Source organism: Molossus molossus, unplaced genomic scaffold (genome assembly GCF_014108415.1).
Source record: "Molossus molossus isolate mMolMol1 unplaced genomic scaffold, mMolMol1.p scaffold_m16_p_22, whole genome shotgun sequence".
Lineage (NCBI taxonomy): Eukaryota > Metazoa > Chordata > Mammalia > Chiroptera > Molossidae > Molossus > Molossus molossus.
Window position 1 is genome coordinate 6,127,182 of NW_023425358.1, and position 24,494 is coordinate 6,151,675.

Genomic DNA, 24,494 nt, shown 5'->3' on the forward strand with positions numbered 1-24,494 from the left:
TAGTTGCTAAGTAGCCAATCAGTGGGGACCTAGAACTTCCAACTCATTTTCATATCCCCAAGAAAGGCATCTTTGCAGAGAAAGAGAACCTAAAGCAATGGTGCAGTGAGAGATGTCCCCAAAGTTATGCATCTTGAGTGTGTTTGCATGATGGGACTGGGTGGGTAGAGTAGGAGGTTATTCAATGGTTCTGGTTCTTTAGATTACATCCAGATGCTAAAGGGTTACCAATGTATTTTCTTCCCTGCTGGGGATCCCACCTTTCCATCTCCTGGTTTGCAGTGAGCAAAGGAGTGTCAGGTTTCACAGAAAGCTGTTTGTCCCGTATTCAAGGCTACTTGTATGTTGTATGTGTGCGCGTGTATGTTTACAGAAGCAAATCTCCTTCTTGTTCTATTGGGAGCTTCATGTCTTAGAGCAAGTGCTTTGTGGCTAAGAAGTATTTTGAGAAGGTGAAATTCCTATGCTCCCCTTTGCTGTCCCTCTGTCTTCCTTCTTTGGCCAACAGCTCACCCTAGGAAGCTGTGCCCCTCTAACCAATGCTTTCGCTCCTGAAAGAACAAACATCTTCACTGCAGCCTCACAATGCTGGCGATCGTTTGTAGTAGATGTTTCCATGACACTCATTTATTTCTTCTGCAAATGTAACAGTATTGGGGGAAGGGATGAGGAGCCCTTACAGTAGAGAGATGGGGAAGTAAAAAGACCTTCCCTGTTCATCTGTCTTCTTTTGTGGGAATAAGAAGCCCACCTTCCCCCTTTTCTGTATCTTTGTTTCAGACCCCTAAACTGCTCTCCAAACCCATCTTGGCTTCATGCTGCTCAGACGGGGCTGGGCCCCAGTAAGGTGGGGAGGGGAGGAAACTTGTGCAAGAGAAGGCAGCCTATTTTAGAAGAAGGAAAAAAACAAAACAAAAACTTTTATTGCTCAAAGTTGAGGTTTAGTAATGATGAGCAATGCTGACCTGCACTGGGGGTGGCAGCATGTGAGCACAGTGCGTTCCAGAGGCGGGTCTGTGACACTCCTGCAGCTGAACCAGTGACTCATTCTAAATCTTAACGACTTTCAGAGGTCATTTTAGTCATTCCCCTGCCTTCAGGGTGGATGGAGCTTAACTTATCACGTTTGGGTAGGAGGGGTGGGTTGATGAAGGAAGTGTGCCCATGTGTGGAAGGGAGTGGGGATGAGGGAGGTTGCGCGTGACCTCTTTGAAAAGATCTCCAGCGAAGGACGTTCCCGAGCTTTCCCAGGCTCCCCGTTCCTGGGTTTCCCCATAACTGAATCAGCATCATCCTCCCGGGAATTGCTTTTAGGGGGATGGAAACCGGATGTTGGGTTCCCTGGGTGGGCGGGGGCGCCGTCCCCCTCAGAACTATCACGGGTAATTGAGACGCTTAGGGTCCCATTATCAAACCAGAAAAGCTACCATTTCCTTTACCAGAAACTTGCCATGCAGTGTGAACAGAGAAGAGAACAGAGCAGAGTCGCTACAACGCCTTCTCTCTGGCAATGCGCATGATTCTGCGGCTCTGTGCTGGCTACACTTCAACGCACCTTGAAATGGGCTCGCCTCCGTGCTGTGACGGGCAGACCTCGAAGCCAATCAGCCCTGAGGCTTGTGGGCAGTGACCAATAGGCGGGGTGTAGGGGCGGTGCCGGAGGCCCGGCCTGCTAGGCTTCACCGTGGCGCTGGCAGCGCTGTGCTTGGGCTGGTAGTGCAGGTGCCACTGCGCCGGGCCCGGGGAGCCTGCGCGCCGAGCCGAGCGGAGTCGCGGAGGGATGGGGAGCGGGCCGCCGGGGCTGCAGGAGCACCGGCGCGGGGCGTAGGCGGGTCTAGCAAGCGTGAGCAGGCGCTCGGGCGAGAAGTGTGCGGCGCAGGAGCACTTTGCGATAGGATGAGGTTCTTGGCTGGCGCGCGATAGTACTATGATTTGGTATGTGGCCACTTTGATAGCAAGTGTGATCAGCACCCGAGGTCTTGCGGCTCAAGGTGAGTTGAAGTGCAGCGCCCCTGCTCTGCCCCTCCCGATGTTCTCAGCCCCTTCCTCCCCGCCTTGGGCTCCCCAGCCCCTTCGAGCACCTCGCTTTTCCTCGGGCGAGGCTCGGGCTCCGGTCAGGCGCGCTCCGGGGCACAGCAGGGGACGGCCGGGGGCCGCGGGCTGGAGGGTCAAGGGGGAAGGTGTCCGAGCCCACGGGCTGCCGAGCACTCGGGAAAAGACACCTTGAGATCGGGGTCGACTTCGCCCACCTTCGGCCCCAGGTCGTCACACCGGCGTGCCGAGCCTGGTGCCCTTAGCCGGAGCAGCGGTCTCCTCGAGCGCTGGGGAGTCGGCGGCTCTCCTAACTCTGGATGCCGGGGAGTTTGCGGCTGTTCGGGCAGGCTGCAGCACTCCCGCGCCACCGCTCCGCCGGCGAGCCCTTGCAGGGAGGAGCGACCCAGAGCCCTGGGACCCTCGGCACCCAAGGCTAAGGGACTGGATTATCGGCCCTGCGGTCGCCCACCGCTCCAGATCGCGCCCCTCCTGACCACTAATCTTCGCAGCCAGAGGTCGAGTCCTCCTCTCAGGGCGGGGGGCTCACGGAGAACCGAGAGAGGAGAAGAACTGGGGTCCCTCGGCGGGCTCCGAGGTGTGTGCGCTTTGGGCTAGCCCTGTCAGTCAGGCGCCCGCGCCTGTCCGAGCCGCACCTGAGCCCGGCCAGGTAAAAGTTCCCTGGGAGCGCCCCGCAGCCCGGTGGACTCCAGGCCGCCCTCCCAGGCTGCGAGGCAGAGCTGTCTGGGGGCAAGGCAGCGGGGGAGGGGGTCCCCAGTGCTGCACTTCGGAGCGCAGGGAGGTTTTTCCCTTCCCCTTTTCCCCTTGTCTGAGCTGGAGAAGACTAGGGGGAAGCCAGCGAGTTGGGTGATGCGCGCGTGAACGCGCGGGCTTTTGCTCTGGAGACGGGCAAAGCGACCTACAAGCCGCTGGGTGGCACCCCCAGCTCTCAGCCCTTGTATGGAAGTAGGAGCGCAGCCTGGAGGGTGCCAGGACTCTGAGCTCACGGTTTTTAGCGTGCCGACGCCAGCCAGCAGCTGACAAGTTCACAGAGCCTGGGGGAGATGGCTGTGGGAGAAAACAGGCCTTTGGGTGAAGTCACCAGAGGACCCGCCAAAGAGAGAACCCACTTCCAGGGCGCTGGGGCAGAAGGGGTGGCAGGAGGCGCCTTTTACGGGGTCCTTTCCTCACCTTGTCTGGGACTCTGTAGGGGGGGAGGGGAAGTGCTTTGAAACAGTTTCTGGAATGGAATGGCTCTCATGCTATTTTGGGGAGGGGGGTGATGGTGGTCTGAAAACAGAACCAGAGGAGAGCTAAGGGAAGGGTGATTTTGTTAAATGGTATAGTGACTGGGATGGTTTTAAAACTCTCCATTTGTCAGATGAAAACACTGAGGCCAAGGGAAACTGCAGGAGCCTATGGAATGGGGATGGGTGTGAGGTGGGTGGAGTTGTGCTCGAGAATCTGTATATATCCTCAGCTTCCTTCTTTCCCCTATTTCCTTGTAGTTCCAGTGCCCTCATCCTCCCCTCCAGGTTTGGTACATTCCTGCTATGGGACTGTCACTGAAAGCACAAATGGATATGCTGGGACCTTTGAATAAAAAAGAGACACTGAAGGGAGGGTTTGAAACAACCTCTAAGGCTGAGAAGTCAGGGTGAGGGGAATGAACAGCCTCAGAATAAAGTTTAAACACAGAATAAAGGAAAATGGCCAGACAAAAAGAAGGACTTCCCAATATTGCACGTTGTTGGGCATGAAGGTTATGCCTTCTTTCTGGGTGTGGAGAGGGCCTCCTGTTTGGGATGGCTTAACATGTACTCCTGCCTGCCACCCCATATTGGTCTTGGGGTCTTTTTAGCTTCAAGAGGCTCTATGTGTAGTGGTTAAGGATCTAGGACTAGAGTCAAATGACCTGGGTTCAAATCCTGGCTCTGCCACTTGCTGGCCTTGTGACCTTGGACAGCTGTTTAAACGCTCTAAATGTCACTAGCCTCAGTGGAAAATGGGGTTAACAGGATGAGTTTGTAGGGTTTTTTTGGTGAGTATTAGTGCTATAAAGAAATGAATGACTGTTATATAGTAAGTGCTCAATAAATGTTACCATCATCATTATCATCATCATTATGTCATTATCTTTGGGGTTCCAGGCTTCTTCTGAATTTCTCTCCCTTGGGCCATTCAGCATATTGGGTGCCAGGAATATCTTGGGGGGAAGTTTAGAAGGCTGCCTCTGTCAGGAACCAAGTACCCTTTCATGGGCTGACCTTTCTGGGGAGAATCTCTTCTCCCTCTGCAGCCCAGGGAGAGGTGTGGAGGGCATGCAAGCCACTGGGCTGCTTGGAAAGCCTTTGAGAGGTCTACAAAATGGGAATTTTGTCAGTGGCCAGAGGTTTGTGTGAAGGACGAAGCAGGTCATAGCCTCACAGCCTCTGCAGAGAGGAAGAAGGGGGGCCAGACGCCTGCTCACATGAGGAACCAGCAGTGTTCAAATCCTGGCTCTGTGTGAGAGGGCTCAGCTGTCCTCTGACTGGCAGAGCCGACTTCCGGGGGGATTCCTGCGGGGGAGGGGACTTTGCTTAGGGTTTGCCAGAAGCAGGGGCTGCTCTAGCACAGGGTAAAAGGGGACAGCCCCTTAGGCATTGTTGGGGTGGGACAGAGGTAGGGATGAGCTCCCCCGTCTGACTTGAGTTGTGTGTCTGGAGAGGATTGAGGTTGGTGGAGAGGTTGGGGAGGGTATGGAGAAGGGAGAGACTGGAGAAGTATCTGGAGCCTGGAAGGTGGTGATTGGAATCTCAGCATCCCAGACATTTGTGGAGCAAGCTTGGGGGAGCACACTGAGCCATGCTTAGCTGACTCCGGGCCTTGATTCCCAAGGCTCCCTCCTCCTGTCTACCATAGTCTATGGTTGGATTACTCCCGATTACAGTGTCCCCAAATAAAGTGGAGTTCTGACTCAGATCCTGCTTGTAGCTGGACCAGTGCCCTCTACGTTCTTCCTTTGGTAATGAAGTAAGAGGGAGGAGGTTTAGACCTGGAGGCTAGCAAGACCTCATGGGCAGCCTATCAGCTAGGAAGGACCTGGCTCAGGAAGTGGCCAAGTGGTGTGTGTGTGTGTGTGTACTTGCGCGCGTGCGCACGCGTGCGTATGTGCCTGCTTGTCCCTAGCACACACATTAGGGGCAGAGTTGTGTTGGCAGCATGTGCCTTGGGAGAAGCTGGGGAGAAGCTGAGGAGAAGCTGAGGAGGGGCAGTGGGAAGAATCAGCTTTCAGCTACTGGCCTGAGGCCCAACACTTGCTAGACTTGGAGTTGTCAGGTCCCAGAGCTGGGTGGTTTCATGTTCATGGCCCTGAGATAGAAAGTGGGGTCTGGTTACCCAAGGAGCAGAGGCTGCCTAGCTGGGGAGATGCTGATCCCAGCATGCCCCCCCCCCACCTCTCCTGGCTCCTTTCTGCTTTCACCCAGTGCCTGCGTGTTCTCTCTCCCTTCTGCCCGCCTGGGTGCGGCAGAGCCTGGCCTGCGGCTTTCCCTTCTCCGCGGCCTCTCTCTCTGGCATGCTGGACACCTCCCTGTGTGCCTTGCCCAGGAGTGAGGTTGGGGACCTAAACCCCTAAGGGGGCTAGGCCTGAGATTTACCACACTTCTCACTCACAGCTCCTCTCCCTCCCCCATCCTGTGGCCTCCTCAGGCTGGGGCTCAGGGTCTCAGCAGAGCAGTCTTCTTCCGTCTGCTCCCTAGGATGGGTCAGGCAGCTTGTGTGAAGGGTGTCTCTGAATCGTGAAAAGAGCTGTAATTGGTGCAAGTGGTCTGGAGGTGTCTGCATGCATGTGTGCCCGTGCGTGTGTCTATATGTGTGTGTGCGTGTGTGTGCATGTGTGGGATGCCGCAGGACAGGGCAGTCTGTCTGCAGGCACGAGGTGGGGAGTCTCTCCTCCCCACGTGCCGTGGGTGGCAGAGACTAGACTCAGAACAGATGCCTCGCTTTCCGTATCCTCGGGCTCTGCACCTGAGTTTAGGCGACCCAGAAGTTTTCACTGGGGGCCCCGCCCTGGCTCTAGATTTCAGGGTGCCTGAAGTCTCTGAGAGAAAGTCTGAGTAGGGGGACAAGCCCAGCCAGAGCTCCGGGAGTGCTGACAGCAAGTGTGTCCTACTCCAGTGGCTCTGACACCCTTGCTGTCATTCAGCACAACCCAGAGGAGACAGGGCCGGGTCCCTGGGACGAGGGAGAGGGTGCTGGGTTGGGGAAGCAGCTTGTCGCCTGGGCCCCTCAGGGGCAGTGCCCACGGGTGCCAGTTCAGTCTGCCCCAGGCAGCTGACCTATTTTTCTTCGGAATCTCCTGCTTTTCTATTTTCTCTTGCATGAATAAGCACCAGACTGGTGAGCAGAGACAGGGCCTCCATTAAGTTTTTGGGGGAAATTCCATGTGGCCAGGGCTTTGAGGGAAGCCCCAGCCAGCCTAACAGGCCTAACAGGAGGGGCCAGGAATAGTTCCCTCTCGGCCTCTTCTGTCCCCTGCCCTGTCTCCTTTTCCTCCCTCGGGTCGCAGGCAGCCGCCCAGACAGGCTTTGGCGGACAGCTTGCACACAGGCGCATCCTCACAAGCTGTGTGAGATGCGCCGCTGCCCTCTTCCAGCTACAGAGAGGGCATGCTGACGCTCGGCCGGAGGAAGTGTGGGGCTTTGACTTCCCACTCCCTCTTGTCTACCTGGCACCTTACCTGAGGACCGCCACCTTGCTCATCTGGCCAGGCCTGCCTGCTGGCTCTGGGGCACACACGTGCGTTTGGCCACCGTGAGTGTGTAGGTGCCGGCCTCTGCCCAGGTGGTGGGGAGGGCTGGGGTGGGTGTGGCTTTGCCTTTGTGCTGAGGAGTCATTAAAGGAGCCCAGCTGAGATTGAATTACTGGCTGCTTCCTGTCTGGGGCTCTTGGGGGAGGGGCTCTGGGAAAGATAATCTGGCTGACAGCATTGCTGCCTTGTGGGCTACCCCACCTGAGAGGCATAGACAGAAGCGGTCCTCACAGGAGGACCTGTCCCTCCTCCCTAGTGCCTTGCTGCCCAGGAGATGGGAAACTTTCCCGGCTTGGCCAGTCTGGGCCCACCTGACCTCTGACTTTCCACCCCGAGAGGTTTGAAGGGGGGTGGGGTCGGAAGGCTGCGAGAACACCGATCCAGAGACCATAGGAGGTGGGGACTTCTCTGAGGACCTGTCTAGCATGGGTGTGGGGTCCTCGCTGGAGGCAGAATGGTAACCAGGTGACCTGTAGCCCACCCGCCTTCTGGAAAAGAGGACCAGGGCAGCAGCTGAAGTTTGAACACGGGCATCTTCTGCACCTTACACTGAGAGTGCCCTTAGCTTGGGGAGCTGGCCTCCTGCCTTCCTCCTGCCATCCTCCGGCTGTGCCTCCCTGGGAGCCGAGCCGCTTGCTCCCTGCCGTCTCCGGGAGCCTCCTGGCTTGTCAGGGAGGAATGATTGGGGGCTATCAGGGGCTGTGCCTTTTTTGGACTCAGCAGGGATTATTTTTAGGCTGGCAGATGGAGGTGGCGGTGGCTGTCGCTTGTATTATTAGACAACAGGCCTGTAGTTTGGAGTCTGGTGCCCAGAGGAGGGCAGGGGGTGGGAGGGAGACAGAGGAGGAAGAAGAGGGATCTCCAGTAAGGACCTGTACTCATGCACCATGGAGACTAGTGCTCACTCATGGTCTGCCTTATCACAGCGGCTGCCAGACCCAGCCCGAGGCTCCTGGGTCTCAGGTACAGTGACACTTAGCTCAGGGCCAGCCCGAGTCGGCCAGCTGCCTTCTGAAATGCCCAGCCTGTCATCTTTGTCTGGTCCTGGGCTGCAGGAGCCTGGCTGTTAGAACCTGTGCAGAGCAGGCTGTGGGGAGGGGGCAGCAGGGGGCAGTATTGTTTCTTGGGTGCAGTCGGGGAGAGGCCTTGGTGCCTGGCCTGTGGTTGGCAGGATGGCATGAATGAGGACAAGCAAAGAGGACATGCACGCTGCCCCCTGCTATCTGAGTGGCCTGGCTGAGCCAAGTAGCCTCCCAGTTTGCTGATTTGTGAAATGAAAATGGTAGTCTTTCTGTCGGGTAGGCATCGTGGGCGCAGAAGGAACTCCGTGTTACCTGCCCAGCACAGAGCCTGGCCTAGGGTAGGTGTGCAGAGGAAGCTGGAGCTGTCTGCACTGGCACCTGGACCTTCTCTGGTATTAAGAGTCTCATTTTCATGCTTTTCTTTCTGTGGCCCTGCCCTGGAAGAGCTCCAGGCTGTGACTGTCAGGCATGGGGCCATGCCAGGCTTTGGATGCCTCATGGTTCTCTGCACAGGGGACCCAATGGCAGTCCTGGACTCGGTTCCCTGTGGTGTACCACCTGGCCCAGAGAGCAGGAGATCTGTACTGTGAGCTTTCCAAAGGTCAGCCAGGCCGCAGGGGCTGCCTCAGCCTCCTTTGCCCTCCTACTCTTTTTCTACTGGGGTAAAAGAGCCACACAGTGGGCTGGCAGAGCCCCAAGGTGCAGATTGGCTAGGCTCAGCCTGGGTTCTCTAAACTGGGTACACCCGGGAAAGCCAGCACGTCGCACAGCCTCCCACTGTGCTCACCCCTGCAGATACCAGCCTCCCCTGGGAGGTTGTAGCAGTCCCTTTGGCCGCTCAGGCTCTGTGCTGGGGCAGGGGGTCTGGGGCTCTATCCTTCTTGCAGCATCTCCCCCCCTCAGGACACATCCATCCTTCTTTTCCCTCCCTTCCTCCTCCTCCCCTCTCTCCGTCTCTCCTCCCCTCCACCTTCCTGCTCCCTTCAGAACCAGTGGGCAGTTGCTGCAGTCAGCTCTGCTGGAGAGAAGCCCACCTGGTCCCCGCAGGAACAGCCCGAGCTGTGCTCACCTGCTGGTTCTGGGCCCTTCGAAGGCCTGTGTGTGTGTCCCAGTGGCCGAGTCCTCTGTGCCCGAGAGTGTGCTTCTCTCCCTCTCGCCTTGGGCTGGGCTCTGCCTGTGTCTGGCCTGCACTACACCCATCTCTGTGTCTCTCCTTTCTTGCTTCTTGAACCTCTCACTCTTTGGTTTGGGTTGGTGTCCTCTGAGTTTGAGTTTCTCTGTTTCTCCGCCATCAAGCCCCTTTTCCCTCGTCATTGTTAGCCTGTCCATTTTTTTTTTTTTTTTGTAGTGAGCTTTTCTGTAGAAAGTGTTTTATTAGACATGCTTGGCTCAGAAAGAATCAGGCGTAGAGAGAAGTGCTTGTGGGTGATGGAGAGAACACGTGTGTGTGTGTGTGTGTGTGTGTGTGTGTGAGTGTGTGTGGTGAGCAGATGAAGAAAGCTGATAAATAGTTTAGGATTCAGAAAACCCGAAGGGCAGGACTGAGTTCAGAGTCCAGGCAGGGCCTTTGCCTTCCTCTTGGGGAATTCTGTCTCTTGCCTTTTTCTCATCTTCGGGGGGCGTATCTCACCGAGCTCTGGAAGCGTCTTTTCCCTGGTGGGCAGGGTCCCTGAGAAGAGATGTGGGATGCAGCCGGGTTTGAGGCTGAGCCTCCGTGGGTGCTGGGGGTGGGGTGGGGCCTGCTCCGGTGCCGGGGCAGGTGTGAGCCAGGAGTGGGGCAGTAAGAGGTGCCAATGAGCAGCTGGCACTGTGGGAAGCCCTGTCAGAGCCCAGAGCCCACCCACCTCCTGGGCTTGCCCCACAGAGTCCTCATCCCCAGCAGCCTCACTGGTGGAGGTGGGCAGCCAGCTGCCATCAGTGCTGGGCCCCTCTTTCTACTCCTGGGCTCTAGTGCCAAAGCCTAGGGAAGGAGCCCCCTTTTGTGGACAGCCTCCCTGCCCCCCACCAGGTAACCCAGACCTTGGGAATCACTCCCTCCTCTTTCCCCAGGCTCTTGTATTTCCTCGAAAGTCTGTGCCATACACACATGTGCATACCACATCCACACACACCTACATGTCCTTTTTGCCAAGAGCTACACACATGTACACACACATGCACACACACGCATACGCATATTACTGCTCTGCTCACTCGTGGTATCTACTGTTAGCCCATTCCTCCTGGGTCTGGGATCAGCCTTTGTGCTCCTGGATGCTGGGAGGCAGGCTCTGTCCTTGTCTGGGTACCCCTGGGGCTGTGGGAGAGGCCCCCACTGCAGCAGGGCCTTCTTCATGCTTTCCCTGAGGGGCTGGAATTCAAACTGAGTCTGCAGCAGGGTTGGGGGTTGGGGGAATTGGGAAACCTGCTGGGGCCTCAGGCAGGTGAGTGCAACACTCTGCTCCAAAAATACTCTGTGATCTTAGCTCTTTCTCTAGAAAACAGTGATGTCACCAGTAGCCAATCAGCTTCTGGAAGGTCTTGCCTCCTCCTTCTGCAACTTGCAGGGGAGAAGCTGGAGAGGGGGAGGAGGAGGAAGAGAGACACGGAGACATACAGACAACACACAGACAGACAAAAAGAGAGATGAAACACACACAAGCACACAGAGACAGAGATCCACACAGGAATAAAGAAGGCAAAACCCCTTCCCCTTGCATGGCTGAACCAAAACCCATGTATCCCCCCAATACACACACACATACACACACACACACACACACACACACACACACACACTGTGGTAGAGACAGAAACAGGGAGACAGTAGACAGAATCACCTGCATAGAGTGGGAGTTAGAGAGACAGAGACATGGAGAAGGAACAAGAAAGAGAGCAGACAGACCACAGAGAGACAGACTAGAGAAAATAGAGACAGAAAGACATGAAGGAGAGGCAAGGATGGAGGAAGGAGACAGTCAGGAGCACACAGGAGTCAGAGATGCATTAGGATCAGACTCAGAGGCAGCCAACAGACAGACAGACAGACTGCTCTCCTGGGCATCCTCTCTGTGCAGTGGTGCCAGGGCCCAGTGGCTCCCAGATTTTCAGCCTCAGCAAACAGCCGCTGTCCATGGTGCTGCCTGCAGGGACCGGGAGGGGAAGCCTGTGGGGATGGGGAAGCCCTGCTCCAGTCTGGGTTGTATTGAGTCTTGTGAGGGAAGGCAAGAGGGGGAGGCTTCCTCAGCTGTCCCTTTGTTTGGGAAGTGAGCTGGACAAGGTGACTTTGTGGGCATGGAGGCCTGGTGTGGAGTGAGGAGTGTCAAACTGGAGGTGGGGCTGCACACCTCATTTGGGGCTCTAGTGTTTAGGGGTCCAGGAGCATGCTGTTGAGTAGTGTGAAGCAGTGTCTGGGTGAACCTCCAGCTTGGAGGGGGTGGGTCTTCTCACCTTGTCCCCCTCTTCTGCCAGGAGTATGGGTGCATCCTACCCAGCTGTATGGTTTGTTGTCTGCCCAAAGAGTAGTGGTTTCCCCTCAGCTGTCTTGGTTTAGTGGGCCCCAGAGCCCCCTCCTCTGTTCCCAGCATCCTCCTCTCCTAATGGTGATATCTGGGGCTTCACAGCCTGACAGGTTTGGGGCTTGGAAGCTGGAGGGCTGGAGGCCCAGCAAGGAATGTGAGGAGGGGCCTGGCCTGGGTTTTCTCTCTGGTGTTGTCCCTAGCAGCCTCTGCTCAGCTTGGTAGGGATTCCCTGTTCCTGTATGGAGCACTCTTGTTTTGTGCCGCCAAGGACAGACTGAGTGGGGGTGGGGTGTAGGAGGAGGGCAGGAGGAGGCGGGAGCTCCTGCCAGGCTCTGGTGGGAAGCATCCTGGGGTAGGAAGACCATCTGAGTTTACCCTGGCCATGGGTCTGCCGAGGGCCCTCCATCTTCTCAGAGTTCAGACCCCTTAGAATTCATGGCAGGGGGGTCACAGGGGAGAGCATGGTGATGGCTCTGCCCTTTGGGATTTGGGGGGAGGGCTGGCCTGCAGGACTGAAGAGAACTGCTTCCCTTGCTCTCCCCCCCCCCCCCCCCGCCCTGTGGGCTCATGGTTGGGGACGGGGGAGAAAGGTGGAGGGTGCACTGGACCTCTGGGGAGTGAGCGAGCTCCTCTTTAGGAGGACTGGGGGACCGCTGGCCTTGGGGAAGCGGGCAGAGGCCCTTGAACAGGGGCGGGGGGCTGCCTCTGGGGTTGCCAGGGCAGACTCTCCTTGTCACTTCCTTTTCTAAGTCCCTACGTTGCTGTCTCATTAGTGGCCCACGGCCTGCGAGAGGAGCCGGAGTTCGTGACAGCGCGAGCCGGCGAGGGCGTGGTTCTGCGATGCGACGTGATCCACCCGGTCACAGGACAGCCTCCGCCCTATGTTGTGGAGTGGTTCAAGTTCGGGGTGCCCATCCCTATCTTCATCAAGTTCGGCTACTACCCACCCCATGTGGACCCTGAGTATGCAGGTAAGGTCCGGCCGCTTGGCCTCCTGTCCGGTCTGGCAAGGCTGCCCCTCCCCTGCGGGCCCGTTCTCAGCGGTCTGGCTCCCTCCTGCCTGCCTGCTGCCTCCTCTTTTTCTGACTGGTCTGTTAGCTCCGTCTCCACCGTCTCTGCCTCCTTCTCTCCATCCTTTGGACTTGGGTCGGTTTTTATTAAGTGGGGCGAGGAGAGGGGAGAGGGGGTGATGCAGACACGAAGCCCTCCTAAACCACGAAGCCTGTGGTTCGCAGGGCAGAGAGCAGGAGGGCCCCCGGAAAGCCCGCGTGGGGGGCCAGGCTGGCCCAGGGCAGCTCTGTGCAGGAGGCAGCTGAGTCAGAGCCGCCGACGGGGCGGGTGCACCGCAGCTGTGCTGCTGCCGGTCTGCCTGCACCCACACCGCCCTCTGCTCTGAAGCTGGGCCTCATTCCCGCCTGAGCGCAAGGGCGTCTGCCTGTGGCGGCGCCCGCTCTGTCTCCTCCGCCACCATCGCTCCTGCTGGCCTGGGGCGTGTGTGCAGGTGCGTGAGTGAGTGTGTGCGTGAGTGTGCGCATGTGTGTTGGGTGTAAAGGGAGAGAGCTGGCAGGACACTGCTTGTGTCTTGCTGGCTGCCGGTGTCTGCATGCTGGCTGCCGGGGTCTGCCCTGCATTTCCCTCAGAAACGCCCATCCTCCCCTCCCTCCCGCCCTTTCTCCCTCCGCGCCTGTGTCTCCTTTTCTCCTTTTGGCCTGGTTGGTTTTGATAGTCTGCTGTTTAGGCAGTTTGCCAGTGTAGAGACAAGGAAGAAAGCAGAGGAGGTTGTGACATTGGAGTGAGGGGTGGGCTGAGGTGGTGGATGAGGGGAGGGAGGACCTCCTCCCTTGTCATGGAGAAAGGGGGGCTGCTCCCCATTCTGCTTGGCTCCTGCTGCAAATGTCACCTTTCAGTGCTGTGGGGCAAAGATGCCCTCCTAGGGGGTGAGGGCAGAGTTCAGGAGGCCCGCCAGGGGTCTTGGCTCTGCTGGAGGGCCCTGTCCTCACTCAGGCTTGTAGGCCTTGTAGCTGCAGCTCCTGCGGGCACTGGGCTCTGGCTGGGTGAGCAGTGTTGCTGGCACGGGTATCAGGGCTGGGGGGCATCCTAGCACCCTGGCCGCCAACCTGTTCCCCTCTGCCAGACAGAGGGGGTATGGGTGTTGGTCCCAGCTGGGATACGGGTGTTATCCCACCTGAATGGAAGTGCTCTAGGGCCTGGCCTGGACCCCCAACTTCCCTCCCTCCCTCCCACCCTCACTCTCTCCCTTTCTCTCCCCACCCCTCCTTCTTTCCCCTCAGCTCTGTGTCCTTCATGCCTTTCCTTTGTCCTGTGAGATTTCCGAAAGAAGGGGAGCATTCTGAGGAACTGAGGCCCTTCTCAGGGACAAGCACAGATGCAGTTGCAGCTGGGATGGGGCCAGCTGAGGCTGGCGGGCTGGGGGGCTGTGGCTCCATGGCCAAGGCTTTATGCCTTTTCCGTTGCCACCTGCGGCCAGAGGTTGGTGCCAGCTGTTACTTTGGGGCCCTGCCATGAAAAATGGTCTGCAGGCGATGATGGGCCCCATGGCTTTTGCTGGGGTGGAGGTGTCGAGTTGTGGGCCTTACCACCGGGGCTCTTGTCCGCCTGTCCCCAGGCCGAGCGAGTCTTCACGACAAAGCTTCGCTGCGGCTGGAGCAGGTGCGCTCTGAGGACCAGGGCTGGTACGAGTGCAAAGTGCTCATGCTGGACCAGCAGTATGACACCTTCCACAACGGCAGCTGGGTCCACCTCACCATCAACGGTGAGTACAGCCTCCTCCCGGGCGTGGGCGAGCGGCCCAGAAACCCCCTCGTGGCGGGCCTGCTTAAGGGGAGCATCTTTTTAGACGGCACCCACCCTGTTCCCAGCCCCTGCTGCAGTGAGGGTCTCAGCACGCTGGGCGCACCTCCTGCGCCCCTCCGCGGTGCCCCTGAGCCCCGGGTGGGGTTTGCTGTGGGTGGTGTGTCAGGGTTCTTTACTGGGAGGAAGGACTCTGGCTCTGGAAACCAGGGGGGTTCAGGCTTGTGGAGGCCGAAGCAGTAACTGCTGGTACCATTTCCCGCCTCGGGAAGACCTGCTAGCCCGGCAGTGCCTCCCCACTCTTAGTGGGGTTCCCAGAGTCCCACCATTGCAGTCTTCCTTTTCAGGGTGACATTTGGGTTCCTTGTTAAAAGTATCCATTTGCGTAGTATATGTGAGGGTCTACGCCCAGCTCTGCGCCAGGTGGTGGGCGGGTGATGCTGAGCAGACCAGGCTCAGTCCCTGCTGGTACCGGCTTCACTGTCTAATAAATGGAAGAATCCTGGGAAGAGGAACAGTTTTAATGGTTAGCAGTTATTTATAGCTCAGGTTAAATGACTTGTGCTCTGTGCGAAGCTTTTCAAGGTTCCGGAAAGGAAACCCCATGTGGCGGCCCTGGGGGAGGGGGAGCATGCTGGTTCTGGGGTTGGCCTAGGCAGGGCGGGGGTTGGGCCCCTTGGGTCTCCCTGGATGGAGGGACCCCCTTGTGTCACTGGGTGTCCTGACTTGGGAAGAGGTCCCCTGGAGGAGCCAGGAGAAGCTGGGACTGTGGAGAGAATTGGAAGGAGAGTGAACCCCATTGTGTGGAGAGAGCAGGCTTTGGTGTTTTGTTTTTCTGGCTAGACCCTTATTCTTCTTCATTCAGTGTTTGACACAATGTATTCAGCTACTGAGACTGCAACAGCGTATATGCTTTGGACGAGCACACACAGCTTGGTCCTTCTGGCTTTGATGTCTGGGACTGGAGATGCCGAGTTGGGAGAGGGAGGTTGCTGTTGTTCCGGGCTTGGAAGCTTCTCTCAGTACTGATCTGCCTGATGGACAGTTCTGTGTGCCGGACCTTGTGGGCTGGGTCATCCTCCCAGGGCTGGGTCAGGCCACACCCCTTCCGGCCTGAGAACCCATCCAGGATCCTGGAAGTACAGAATGTTTTATCCAGAGCACTGACCTCTGGGAAAAGCAGACTTAGAGATGGCAGCCCTAGGTCCGTGTCAGTCCATTAGATGCAGTCGGCTCTGGGCAGTCAGTCTGACTGACTGTAGGCTGATTTTAAATCTTGGATGGGCTGTCCCCACCGCCTGGCAAGCTTTTGAGTCACCTCCTTTTGCTGCAAGCTGTTGTGTGTGCCAGGAATGAAAACTCATCTTAATATTAGCCCAAGCAAAACATAATTAGGAAGGTAAATCCGCTGCTAAAAGCTTCACTGAGCACTGAGCCAACGTCCCCCGCTGCCCCCTCTCTCCTGGGCCCTCTCCTCCCGGGCTGGACTCTGCCTGCCTCCTGCCTTCCGGCCTCCAGTGTTCGTGTCAGCGATCTGAGGGCCAGGCGGCAGCAGCACTCGCAGGACAGGAAGTGGAATTAGTAGAATTGTGTGTTCAGTTACGGCTCTGTCTTAGTGTGGATGCGTGGGAGCTGGTTCTTTGGGGATTCCTAATTGCTCAGGGGTGGAATTGGCATGAAAAGATTTCATTTATTTCGTGAGTCCGTAGCTTGTCAGCTCTGTGGTGCCGGGCAACTCAGGTCCCTCTCCGAGCTCCCGTTCTCTGTCCCCCCCAAACAATGCCTATTTGCAAAGCTGTTGTGAGGAAGTGTCTCGCCCAGTGTCTGAAATGCTAATTACATGAGGGTGATGATGTGTAAGATGCTGGCCACCCTCCTTCTCAAGAGAAAAGAACATGGAATCCGATGAAATGTAGCCGCAGGGATACGGGGACAGCGGAGGTGCTCCAGGCTGGAAGATGCAGACTGTCACTGTAAATGTCCGTGCGTGTCCACCAGTTATCCATTAAAAACACATTCTTCAGTGTCCGCTCTGGCCGGCTCCAGGGTGCAGCAGTGGGCAGTCACATCCAGGGGAGGGAGAGCTTCTCTGAGGAAACGGCCCTGGGCAGAGACCTGATCAGGGTCGAGGAGTTAGGCAGGGGCAGGATTGGGAGGCGGGGAGGAGTTTTCCAGGCAGAGGGAACAGCACGCTGGGAAGCCCAGAGGAAGGGGAGCGGGCACACCAGGGACGCAGGCAGGTTGTTTGTAAGGAAGTGTTAGCGGAAAAGCGAAGAATGTGCACCATCTGCTCCAGGCTTCAGAACGGGCTCCGCATAGAATACTCGGCCTTTACCAGGGAGCCCGCCCCCCAAATAGGTAGAACCGCAGACACCTCCCACGGTGCAAGGGAGACCTCTCTCCTTTATTCTCCCTTCCCTTCATCCCAAGTCCTGAGCTTTCCTCCAGCATAAACATGTCGTGGCCGAAGGAAAGGGTCTGGAGCACCAGCAAACGAGAATGTTTAATGCCAGGCATTTCCCGACAGGGAGCACCTTTGGAAAAGGAGAGGCCAGTGAGAAATTAGAATTACAAATGGTCTCATCCTCCTTCCTTGGTTTCTTGGAGATGGGTTGTGTGGAAACAAACCAAGTTATTTCTTTATCACATATAAAATACCTGGAAGGCCCCAGCCAGGCCTCACGTTCGGTTGGCGAATTCCTTGGAGAAGTGGCCGACTGTTGCTAACCTGCACTATTCATTAGGGGCCCTTGTGAGGAAGGATGGAGCCTGGAAACACGGCCAGCTGACACCTAATTCAGCCCGTCATCCCGAGTCAGACCATTCTTCTCCCGAAAACTCGAAATCGTTCAAAGTGCTTTCCTGATTAGCACCTAAATAATACAGTAATTATGTAATTAGTAATTAATTTGTCACTTCAGGACATAATTTAATTTGTTATCTTTTCTTTTAAGCTTGATGCCAGAGGCAGTAGAGGCTGTGGCTGCATTAGCTGTGTTTCAGGGGGCAGGTCGGGGCGGCTCTGTTGCAGATGAGAGCGTATTTCAGGGCGGGAGGAGAGGCGTGGACATTAGGAGTACAGGACCCCTTGCAAGGACTTGGATGATTTTTATCGTTAGTTTTGGTGTATTAGACATTGGATGAGAAGTGACTCTTGAGGCTGTGGTGTGTGATGGAATGTGCTTCTTCATTCATTCATTCACTCTCCCAGGGTTCCCGTGTGCCCACACTGAGCTCGGGGCTTGGGAGATGTTGCAAGGAAGTAGGCTTGCCATGTGCGTGCTCCTAAGCAGTTTTACTTACATTCGTGTTGGTCTGTAGGTGTGTGCATGTGTGTGTGCATTCATTAATTTGTTTGTTCGTTCATTCATTCATGCATCGACAGATGTCTGTTGAGTGCTCTGTTACATGCCAGGAACTATGCTGAAAGCTGGGCATACAGTGGGATTTGTGGAAAAGGTCTCTGCTCCTAAGGAGACTTAGTGATAAGTGCTTTAAAGCAGTCTAAGGGTTCAGGGAGTGCTAGAAGTGCCATCACAGATGGGCTGACCAGGTGAGGCAGAGGTGGCATCTTAGCAAAGATTTGTGTGGACTGAAGGAGGGAGATATTTGTGTAGAGCTCCAAGCAGAGAGGGCAGCAAATGCAAAGGCCCTGAGGTTGGGTGTTGTTGGCACCTTTGAGGAAGGGAAAGAAGGCAGTGTGGTTAGAGCACAGTGAAAGGGAGAATATGAAAACTGAGGTTGGCAGAGATGGGGAGGTGGGCACCAAATGCTAAAATGCTCTGGCTGGTTCTCGGGGCAGGGCGGTCTGGGCAGGAGACACCCCTCTGAAATTGTCTCATTAATGCTTCAGAGGTTCCTGGGGAGAGGATAGTGATTTCGCATGTTTACATTTTACAAGATCCTTTTTACATACTTTAGCTCATTTATTTCTCACATCAGTTCTGGAGGGTGGGGTTCAGCAAGTGGCCGGCCGGCACGTGAACTTGGCCCTGAGCTTTGGATGCCTTGAGATGAGCTCAAAATGACATTGTGGACCCGCAGGGGTGTTCACAAGTGGCCCTCCTTGTCACTTCAGAAGAACTGAGAGTCCCAGGTGTCAAGACAGACCAGGTTGCCGCTCCAAGCAGTTCACAGAAATGAGACCAAGTCTCCTAAAAGCTGATTGTCCCACAAGTTGGAATCTTAGTTAAGACTCCAGTGCAGGGGGCTCTGTAGGGGCCAACCCTGTGTAACTGCAGGAGAGTGAAGAAGGGAACAGCCTGGCTCTGGATGGGGGCAGGCAGCCGAGGTGGAGGCGGACGGCAAGTGTCCGGGGCGGGAGGCCTGGCGGTGGGCTCAGGCAGCAGGGGTATCAAGGGCGGTCCTGACGGAACAGTCTGGGAGCTGGCGGACACAGGCGCGTGGAGGCAGGGACGCTGTCTGGCCCATCACGCTGTCTGAGCGCCGAACTCGGTGCTTCCCTGCAGATGCTCAACAAACACGCGTTTATCGGGAGTTGGCCGAGCACAACGGGAAGGTGTAGAATTTGGACACAGCCAGACTGATTTTGAATTCAGGTCCCCTCTCCTGGTGTAAGATTCACGGACAGAGTGTTTTACCTGTCCCCGCCTTCCTTCCTTCATCCGTGTCCCCGGAAGAGGGTCAGGCGTGGCCTGCGAGGATGACGATGACACATGGCGTGTGCCTGGTGCCTGCAGGGCCCGTCTCACCCGGAGCCTTCGTGGTCTCTTTGCAGCTCCTCCCACCTTTACTGAAACACCTCCCCAGTACATTGAGGCCAAGGAGGGTGGCAGTATTACCATGACCTGCACAGCTTTTGGGAACCCCAAGCCTATTGTCACCTGGCTCAAGGAGGGGACACTCCTAGGTGCTAGTGGGAAATACCAGGTAGGTGTGGTTCTTCGTTGGGGCCACTGCACTCCCTGCTCCCTTCCTTTGCCTCTTGCTCCCTCTCCAAGGCTGTCCCCCACTTCCTGTGACCAGTGACACTGTACAAAGGCACAGGGGGAGATGGAGACAGCAGGCAGACTGGCTGGTGTCTTGTTGGAGGGAGACGAAAAATGAGGCCCCTGCCTCCGTATCCCCAGGTGCATGAGCCCCGAGGCCACCTCCGCCGGAGGATGGCATGGGCAGGGCCCAGGAGTGGGTGCTGAGCTCTGTCTCTCCTTGGCCCAGGTGAGTGATGGGAGCCTGACAGTGACATCAGTCAGTCGGGAGGACAGAGGTGCCTACACCTGTCGTGCATACAGCATCCAGGGAGAGGCAGTCCATACCACCCACCTGCTCGTCCAAGGTAATAGAGATTTCTCAGGTTGCTTTGTGCCCCCGCCTGTTTCAGGGACCTCCAGCCCAGCGGAGCTGCAGAGGGTTTTCCCAGAGCATGACTGGCATAGCTGGGGGCAGGTGGAAGTGGCAGCCATGAGGAGTGACCAGGGCTCCTCCCAAATGTCATGAACTTCATGCTGGGTGGCTGTCACACGGATGGTGTGAGGCCCCATGCTGGGTGGGTTTCTGGTTTCTGGATTTGTCCAGGTATTTAAATAACACTGAGGACAGTTGGGCATTTGCTAGAACTGGGGTCTGCGCAGTCACCACCTGGAAATGCCACTCTGTCCTGCTTGGGACCCCAGAGTGCTCTGAAGGGGCGGCATCTGGGTGGCAAGATCTCCTCTCTGCTGAGCCCGTCTACCTGCTCCGCCTCCCCACTGCCTGTTGGGGGAGCTGGTGAGGGTTGGCGGTGGCCCGTGGGGCTGCCAGGACACTGGGACATGTGCTCTTCCTGCCTGCCTTCCGACTGGGAGCGCTGAGTGGAGGCGGCTCGGGTCCCGCTGCCGTCAGGAGGGGAGCTGGCGTGTCCCAGCAGCGAGCCAGCGGGGGCAGCTGCAGCCTGATGGGAAGTCAGCTCCTGGCGCTGCTGGGACTCTACCCTCTGCCCCTGCCTCCCCTCCCTGACGCAACGTCATTCCTCACTCTAGACCAGCGGTGCTCAACCTGGGGATCACCACCCCTTTGGGGGTCCAACAACCCTTTCACAGGGGTCGCCTAAGACACAACAGTAGCAAAGTTACAGTTACGAAGTAGTAAAAATTTTGTGGCTGGGGGTCACCACAACATGAGGACCGCGGCATCAGGAAGGTTGGGAACCACTGCTCTGGACCGAAAGAGTGTCTTTCTCCCTCCGTGCGGCTCTGCTGTAGAGATGGGCAGGAAGGGCGGTGGGGTGGGGGGGTTAGATAGCTGGTTTGGGAGCCAGAATTTGTAGAGGGGTTATTTACGGAGGCAGGGTGCAGGTATGTGCCCAGGTATCCACAGCTGGCTCCAGGGGGTGGGACACATGGTGGCACCATCTGCATCTCTGGGACCTGCAGGGAGAGTAAGAACCTGAGCACTGACAGCAGCTAGAAGCGTCTCCATGACAACTGCCTGGGGTTGTGCTGCTAACTCGGGCCAGCGCTGCCCCTGGCTCTCCCTCTCCGGGCTCAGAGCCCCCTTCCGGAGGCGTCTGGAGCCTCCTGGGAGGCCCCGGTGCTCTTCCTCCCCTTGCTTCATCAGGTGAGGTCATGCTTGTTTCCTGTGTCCCCAGGGCCTCCCTTCATAGTGTCCCCTCCTGAGAACATCACTGTCAACATATCCCAGGATGCTCTGCTGACCTGCCGGGCGGAGGCGTATCCCGGCAACCTCACTTACACCTGGTACTGGCAGGATGAGAATGTCTACTTTCAGAAGTGAGCACCCTGGCCTGGTCTCGGGGGGCAGCCAGGCGCCCAGGGGCAAGGCCTCCGAGCAGGGGCTGCTGCAGGCTTCCCAAGGGCTCTGGGACGTGGGGAGGGGGTGGTCAGAGCACACTCCCACTCGTGAGGCCCGTGTCCGCACAGAGGGGCCTCGAGAGGGGCCCTGGGGATGCGAGGGTACGTGGGTCTCTTCTCATGCATGGGGGTCAGGGACTCGCGGCCACCTTGCTCTGGAGTTTCACGGAAGGCCCTGTTCTCACCTGCCAACGCCCTCTCCCCCGTGTCTCCTTGTTTCCTCAACAGCGACCTGAAGCTGAGAGTCAGGATCCTGATCGATGGGACCCTGATCATCTTCCGGGTGAAGCCTGAGGACGCAGGGAAGTACACCTGCGTCCCCAGCAACAGCCTGGGGCGCTCCCCCTCGGCCTCGGCCTACCTGACTGTGCAGTGTGAGTCGGGGTGAGGGAGGGCCTCCGCGCGTGGGGCTCCAGAAGGTTCAGACCACGTCAGCCCGGCTGGAGGCTGGGGGGCAGCCTCATTTCCGGGCAGGTGGGTGGCGGGATGGCTGGCCAGGCAGGGAGCAAGGACAGCCCGAGAAGGCCCATCCCTGGGCTGGTCAGTGAGGGGAAGCCAGCCGTCAGCCAGGCTCGCGCTGGGTCCGCGGGTCCGCACACCTTCCGAACAGTGCGCTGAAAGCCAGCCAGCACCTCTCTCCACCTGGAACGAGATGCTCTGGTGCTTCTTCCCGCAGGTGTCTGAGGAAGTGTAGCTGGAAGCTGTGCAGGGTTAGGTTTCCAGTCAGCTCTCTGCCCCCCCCCCCCCCCCCCGCCATGGTGTGAGGGGCCAGGGGGAGAAACCCTCTTCTGGGGTGACTTGATCCAGTTCCACCAACACCTGGCTCCCTCTTGGCTCCCTCGTTTTCCTTCTCTGGGGCTGCCAGAGCTCCCGATGAATGGGCAGCTCTTCCGGCGGAACAATGGAGAGCTTCTGTGCGGATCTGGAATGCTCCGGGCCAGTCATCGCTTCCCCACCCCCTGGCACGCTGATCACTGTGAGGGAGGAGGGTGCGGAGTGAGGATTAATTTCTTCCTTTTGATTGGCTGATGGCCCTGTCACTCAGGCAACAAAGGCCCCGCGTGGTTGCTGTAGGTGACAGGCTCTGTCACTCGAAGGCTGGTGTAGAGCTGCAGGGTGAGAGGTGCCACAGTCTGGAGACCTGGAGTCAGCACTTGAACTGGGGACAAGTACAAGAACAACTGGGGACCCCAGGAGGCGGGCTCGTGTTGGACCCAGCTTCGGGGTGTTTGTCTGCCACGGAATGAGTGCGGAGCCAGGCTGCACCCAGACCCCGCGCTCCTATCGCACACTCTGTTTTCTTCTCTGTGACGATTTTGCTGCTTGGGGCAAAGGCAGCATGTCTCCTCGCCGCTGGCCGCAGGGCAGGGACCTCCAGCTGTGTCAGGGTCCCAAGCTGTTAAGAGCTGTGAGCCCGAGAGGAGCTGTGCGGCCCATGGCCTCAGGTCTGTCCTACCCAGACTTGCAGTCGGGAAGAGCAAGTCAAGAAGCTGTTCATAAGGGACCCGCCATGCGGCCCACGCTGGCTGGATGTGGAGACACTAAGGGGACTCGGAGCAGCATCCTGTGGGCTCACGTCACCTGTGCAAGAAGGTGGCAGTTGGGGAGGGAGGGAGCCGACAGGGCGTGGTCTTCGGGAGGCTGACGGGCCTCACCAGGCTCCAGGCCTGTCCTGGTAGCTGGGGGCCCTTTCCTGCCTCGCGTGGTTGTGCTTTACCTGTCTCCAGCCCGTCACCCGCTCCCCCTGGTCCCCTTCTACCTCCTTCCTGCCTTCCGAGGGAACCCGGGGGGTGAGACTCAGGTGGGTGAGACGAGGATCTTTATTTCTGCTAAAAGCGGTGTTCAGAGTATTTCCCATTCATAAACCCTCGAAAAACCTTGGAGGGAAAAGAACCTCTACCATGCAAGAGTAGGAAGCTATGTCTAAATATATAACTCGGCCTGGTATTTATGTAATGCTGTTCTCTGAAGAGCTCCGAGTGCCTGGAAGATACCAGCCCATTCACCCCACTGCCTCCCTGAAGTTCGGGATCTTCCCCCCGGTAGCCCTCAGGGAGCTCGGGGAGAACGGAAAGGGGGTGACTCACCCACATGGCGGGATGTGCACTCCTGCTGCTGTCCCAGAGCCCGCCGTCTCTTCTGTGCCCAAGACTGATTCTGCATCCCAGCTTCACAGAGGGAAACTGAGGCTGGAGGCTGGGCAGCTGGCAGGGGGGACAGGCATGGGAAACCAGTCCTCTTTGGGCTTAGGAAGTGGAGAGGTGATGAGGAGCCGGTGGGGGAGGGTGCGGTCTGACCCTCCCACCCAGAGGCTGTTGACTCTAGGCTGGGAGTCCCAGGAGGGGTGTGGGAAAGGGACAGAGAGCCCTGCCCAGCAGTGATGTCCACCGGAGAGCATTGGAGAAGGACGGCAGACGGGGCAGGCAGCACGTGCCTCAGGCCCCTCAGCATTCAGAACAGAGTGGTTCAGAGAACCGCAGGCTGGACAGAGAAGCCGCAGCCTGCACTGGCTCCCTGTGGCCTCGGGCCGTCAGCCCAGGAGGGCCCGGGATTGTTCATCTTGCTTCCCGGTGGGCCTGGCTCTCAGCACTGTACTGAATGGGTGGAGGGTGTGGAAGGCTGTACTTTGGGGGTGCCTGTGTGGTGGCCTACCCCCCGGCCTGGATTTCTCCCTTCTTGACTTCCCTGTGTCTGTCTTCTCTCCCACCCCTCATACCCCTCTGTAGACCCAGCCCGTGTCCTCAACATGCCCCCTGTAATCTACGTGCCTGTGGGAATTCACGGCTACATCCGCTGCCCTGTGGACGCAGAGCCGCCGGCCACCGTGGTCAAGTGGAACAAGGACGGCCGCCCCCTGCAGGTGGAGAAGGTGCTGGAGCCGTGTGCGCGGGGTCCCAGGGAGCTGCACCCTCTGGGGCTTCGTCCCCACCCCACCAAAAGCTCTGGGGAAGCGCAGGGATCCTTCCCATGGGGTGTGCAGCCCGGCGGGGCACCGGAACCCCACCCTCGGGCAGCTGGTGCTTTGCCCGGGCCTGCGCAGTGGTTGGCGGTGGAGCTGCCCAGCCCAGTCCGGCCTGAGGACGGGCTGAGTGCCGCCCCCTGACCATGGCTCCCGCTCTGCTGTCTGCTCCGGCAGAATCTAGGTTGGACCTTGATGGAGGACGGCTCCATCAGAATCGAGGAGGCCACAGAGGAAGCTCTTGGCACGTACACCTGTGTGCCTTACAACACCCTGGGGACCATGGGCCAGTCTGCTCCCGCGCGGCTGGTCCTGAAGGTGAGGCCCAGGATGGCCAGGGCCTCCGGGAGGGCGGGTGCCCGAAACGCCTGCCTCATGGCCTTGCGGTGCTCTCCCCAGGACCCCCCGTACTTCACGGTGCTACCAGGCTGGGAGTACAGGCAGGAGGCTGGCCGGGAGCTGCTCATCCCCTGTGCTGCTGCGGGGGACCCGTTCCCGGTCATCACGTGGAGGAAGGTACCTCTGCTTCTGGGGCTCCTGAGAAACGTGGCGGAGGGGAAGGGCTCTTCT

The 24,494-nt window shown here is 57.8% G+C and overlaps 1 protein-coding gene across 1 annotated transcript in view; it reads left to right on the forward strand.

The window, feature by feature from the left end:
• The first annotated feature begins 1,927 nt into the window (after window positions 1–1,927).
• The window catches only part of IGSF9B (immunoglobulin superfamily member 9B), a 43,965-nt gene continuing 21,398 nt past the window's right edge, over window positions 1,928–24,494 (forward strand). Inside the window, exons 1-10 of the mRNA XM_036277076.1 lie at window positions 1,928–1,991; window positions 12,119–12,316; window positions 13,972–14,118; window positions 18,895–19,046; window positions 19,335–19,452; window positions 20,743–20,884; window positions 21,194–21,339; window positions 23,692–23,834; window positions 24,102–24,242; window positions 24,324–24,440. Of these exons, the coding sequence (XP_036132969.1) occupies window positions 1,928–1,991; window positions 12,119–12,316; window positions 13,972–14,118; window positions 18,895–19,046; window positions 19,335–19,452; window positions 20,743–20,884; window positions 21,194–21,339; window positions 23,692–23,834; window positions 24,102–24,242; window positions 24,324–24,440 (1,368 nt within the window). The remainder of the gene's footprint in view (window positions 1,992–12,118; window positions 12,317–13,971; window positions 14,119–18,894; window positions 19,047–19,334; window positions 19,453–20,742; window positions 20,885–21,193; window positions 21,340–23,691; window positions 23,835–24,101; window positions 24,243–24,323; window positions 24,441–24,494) is intronic.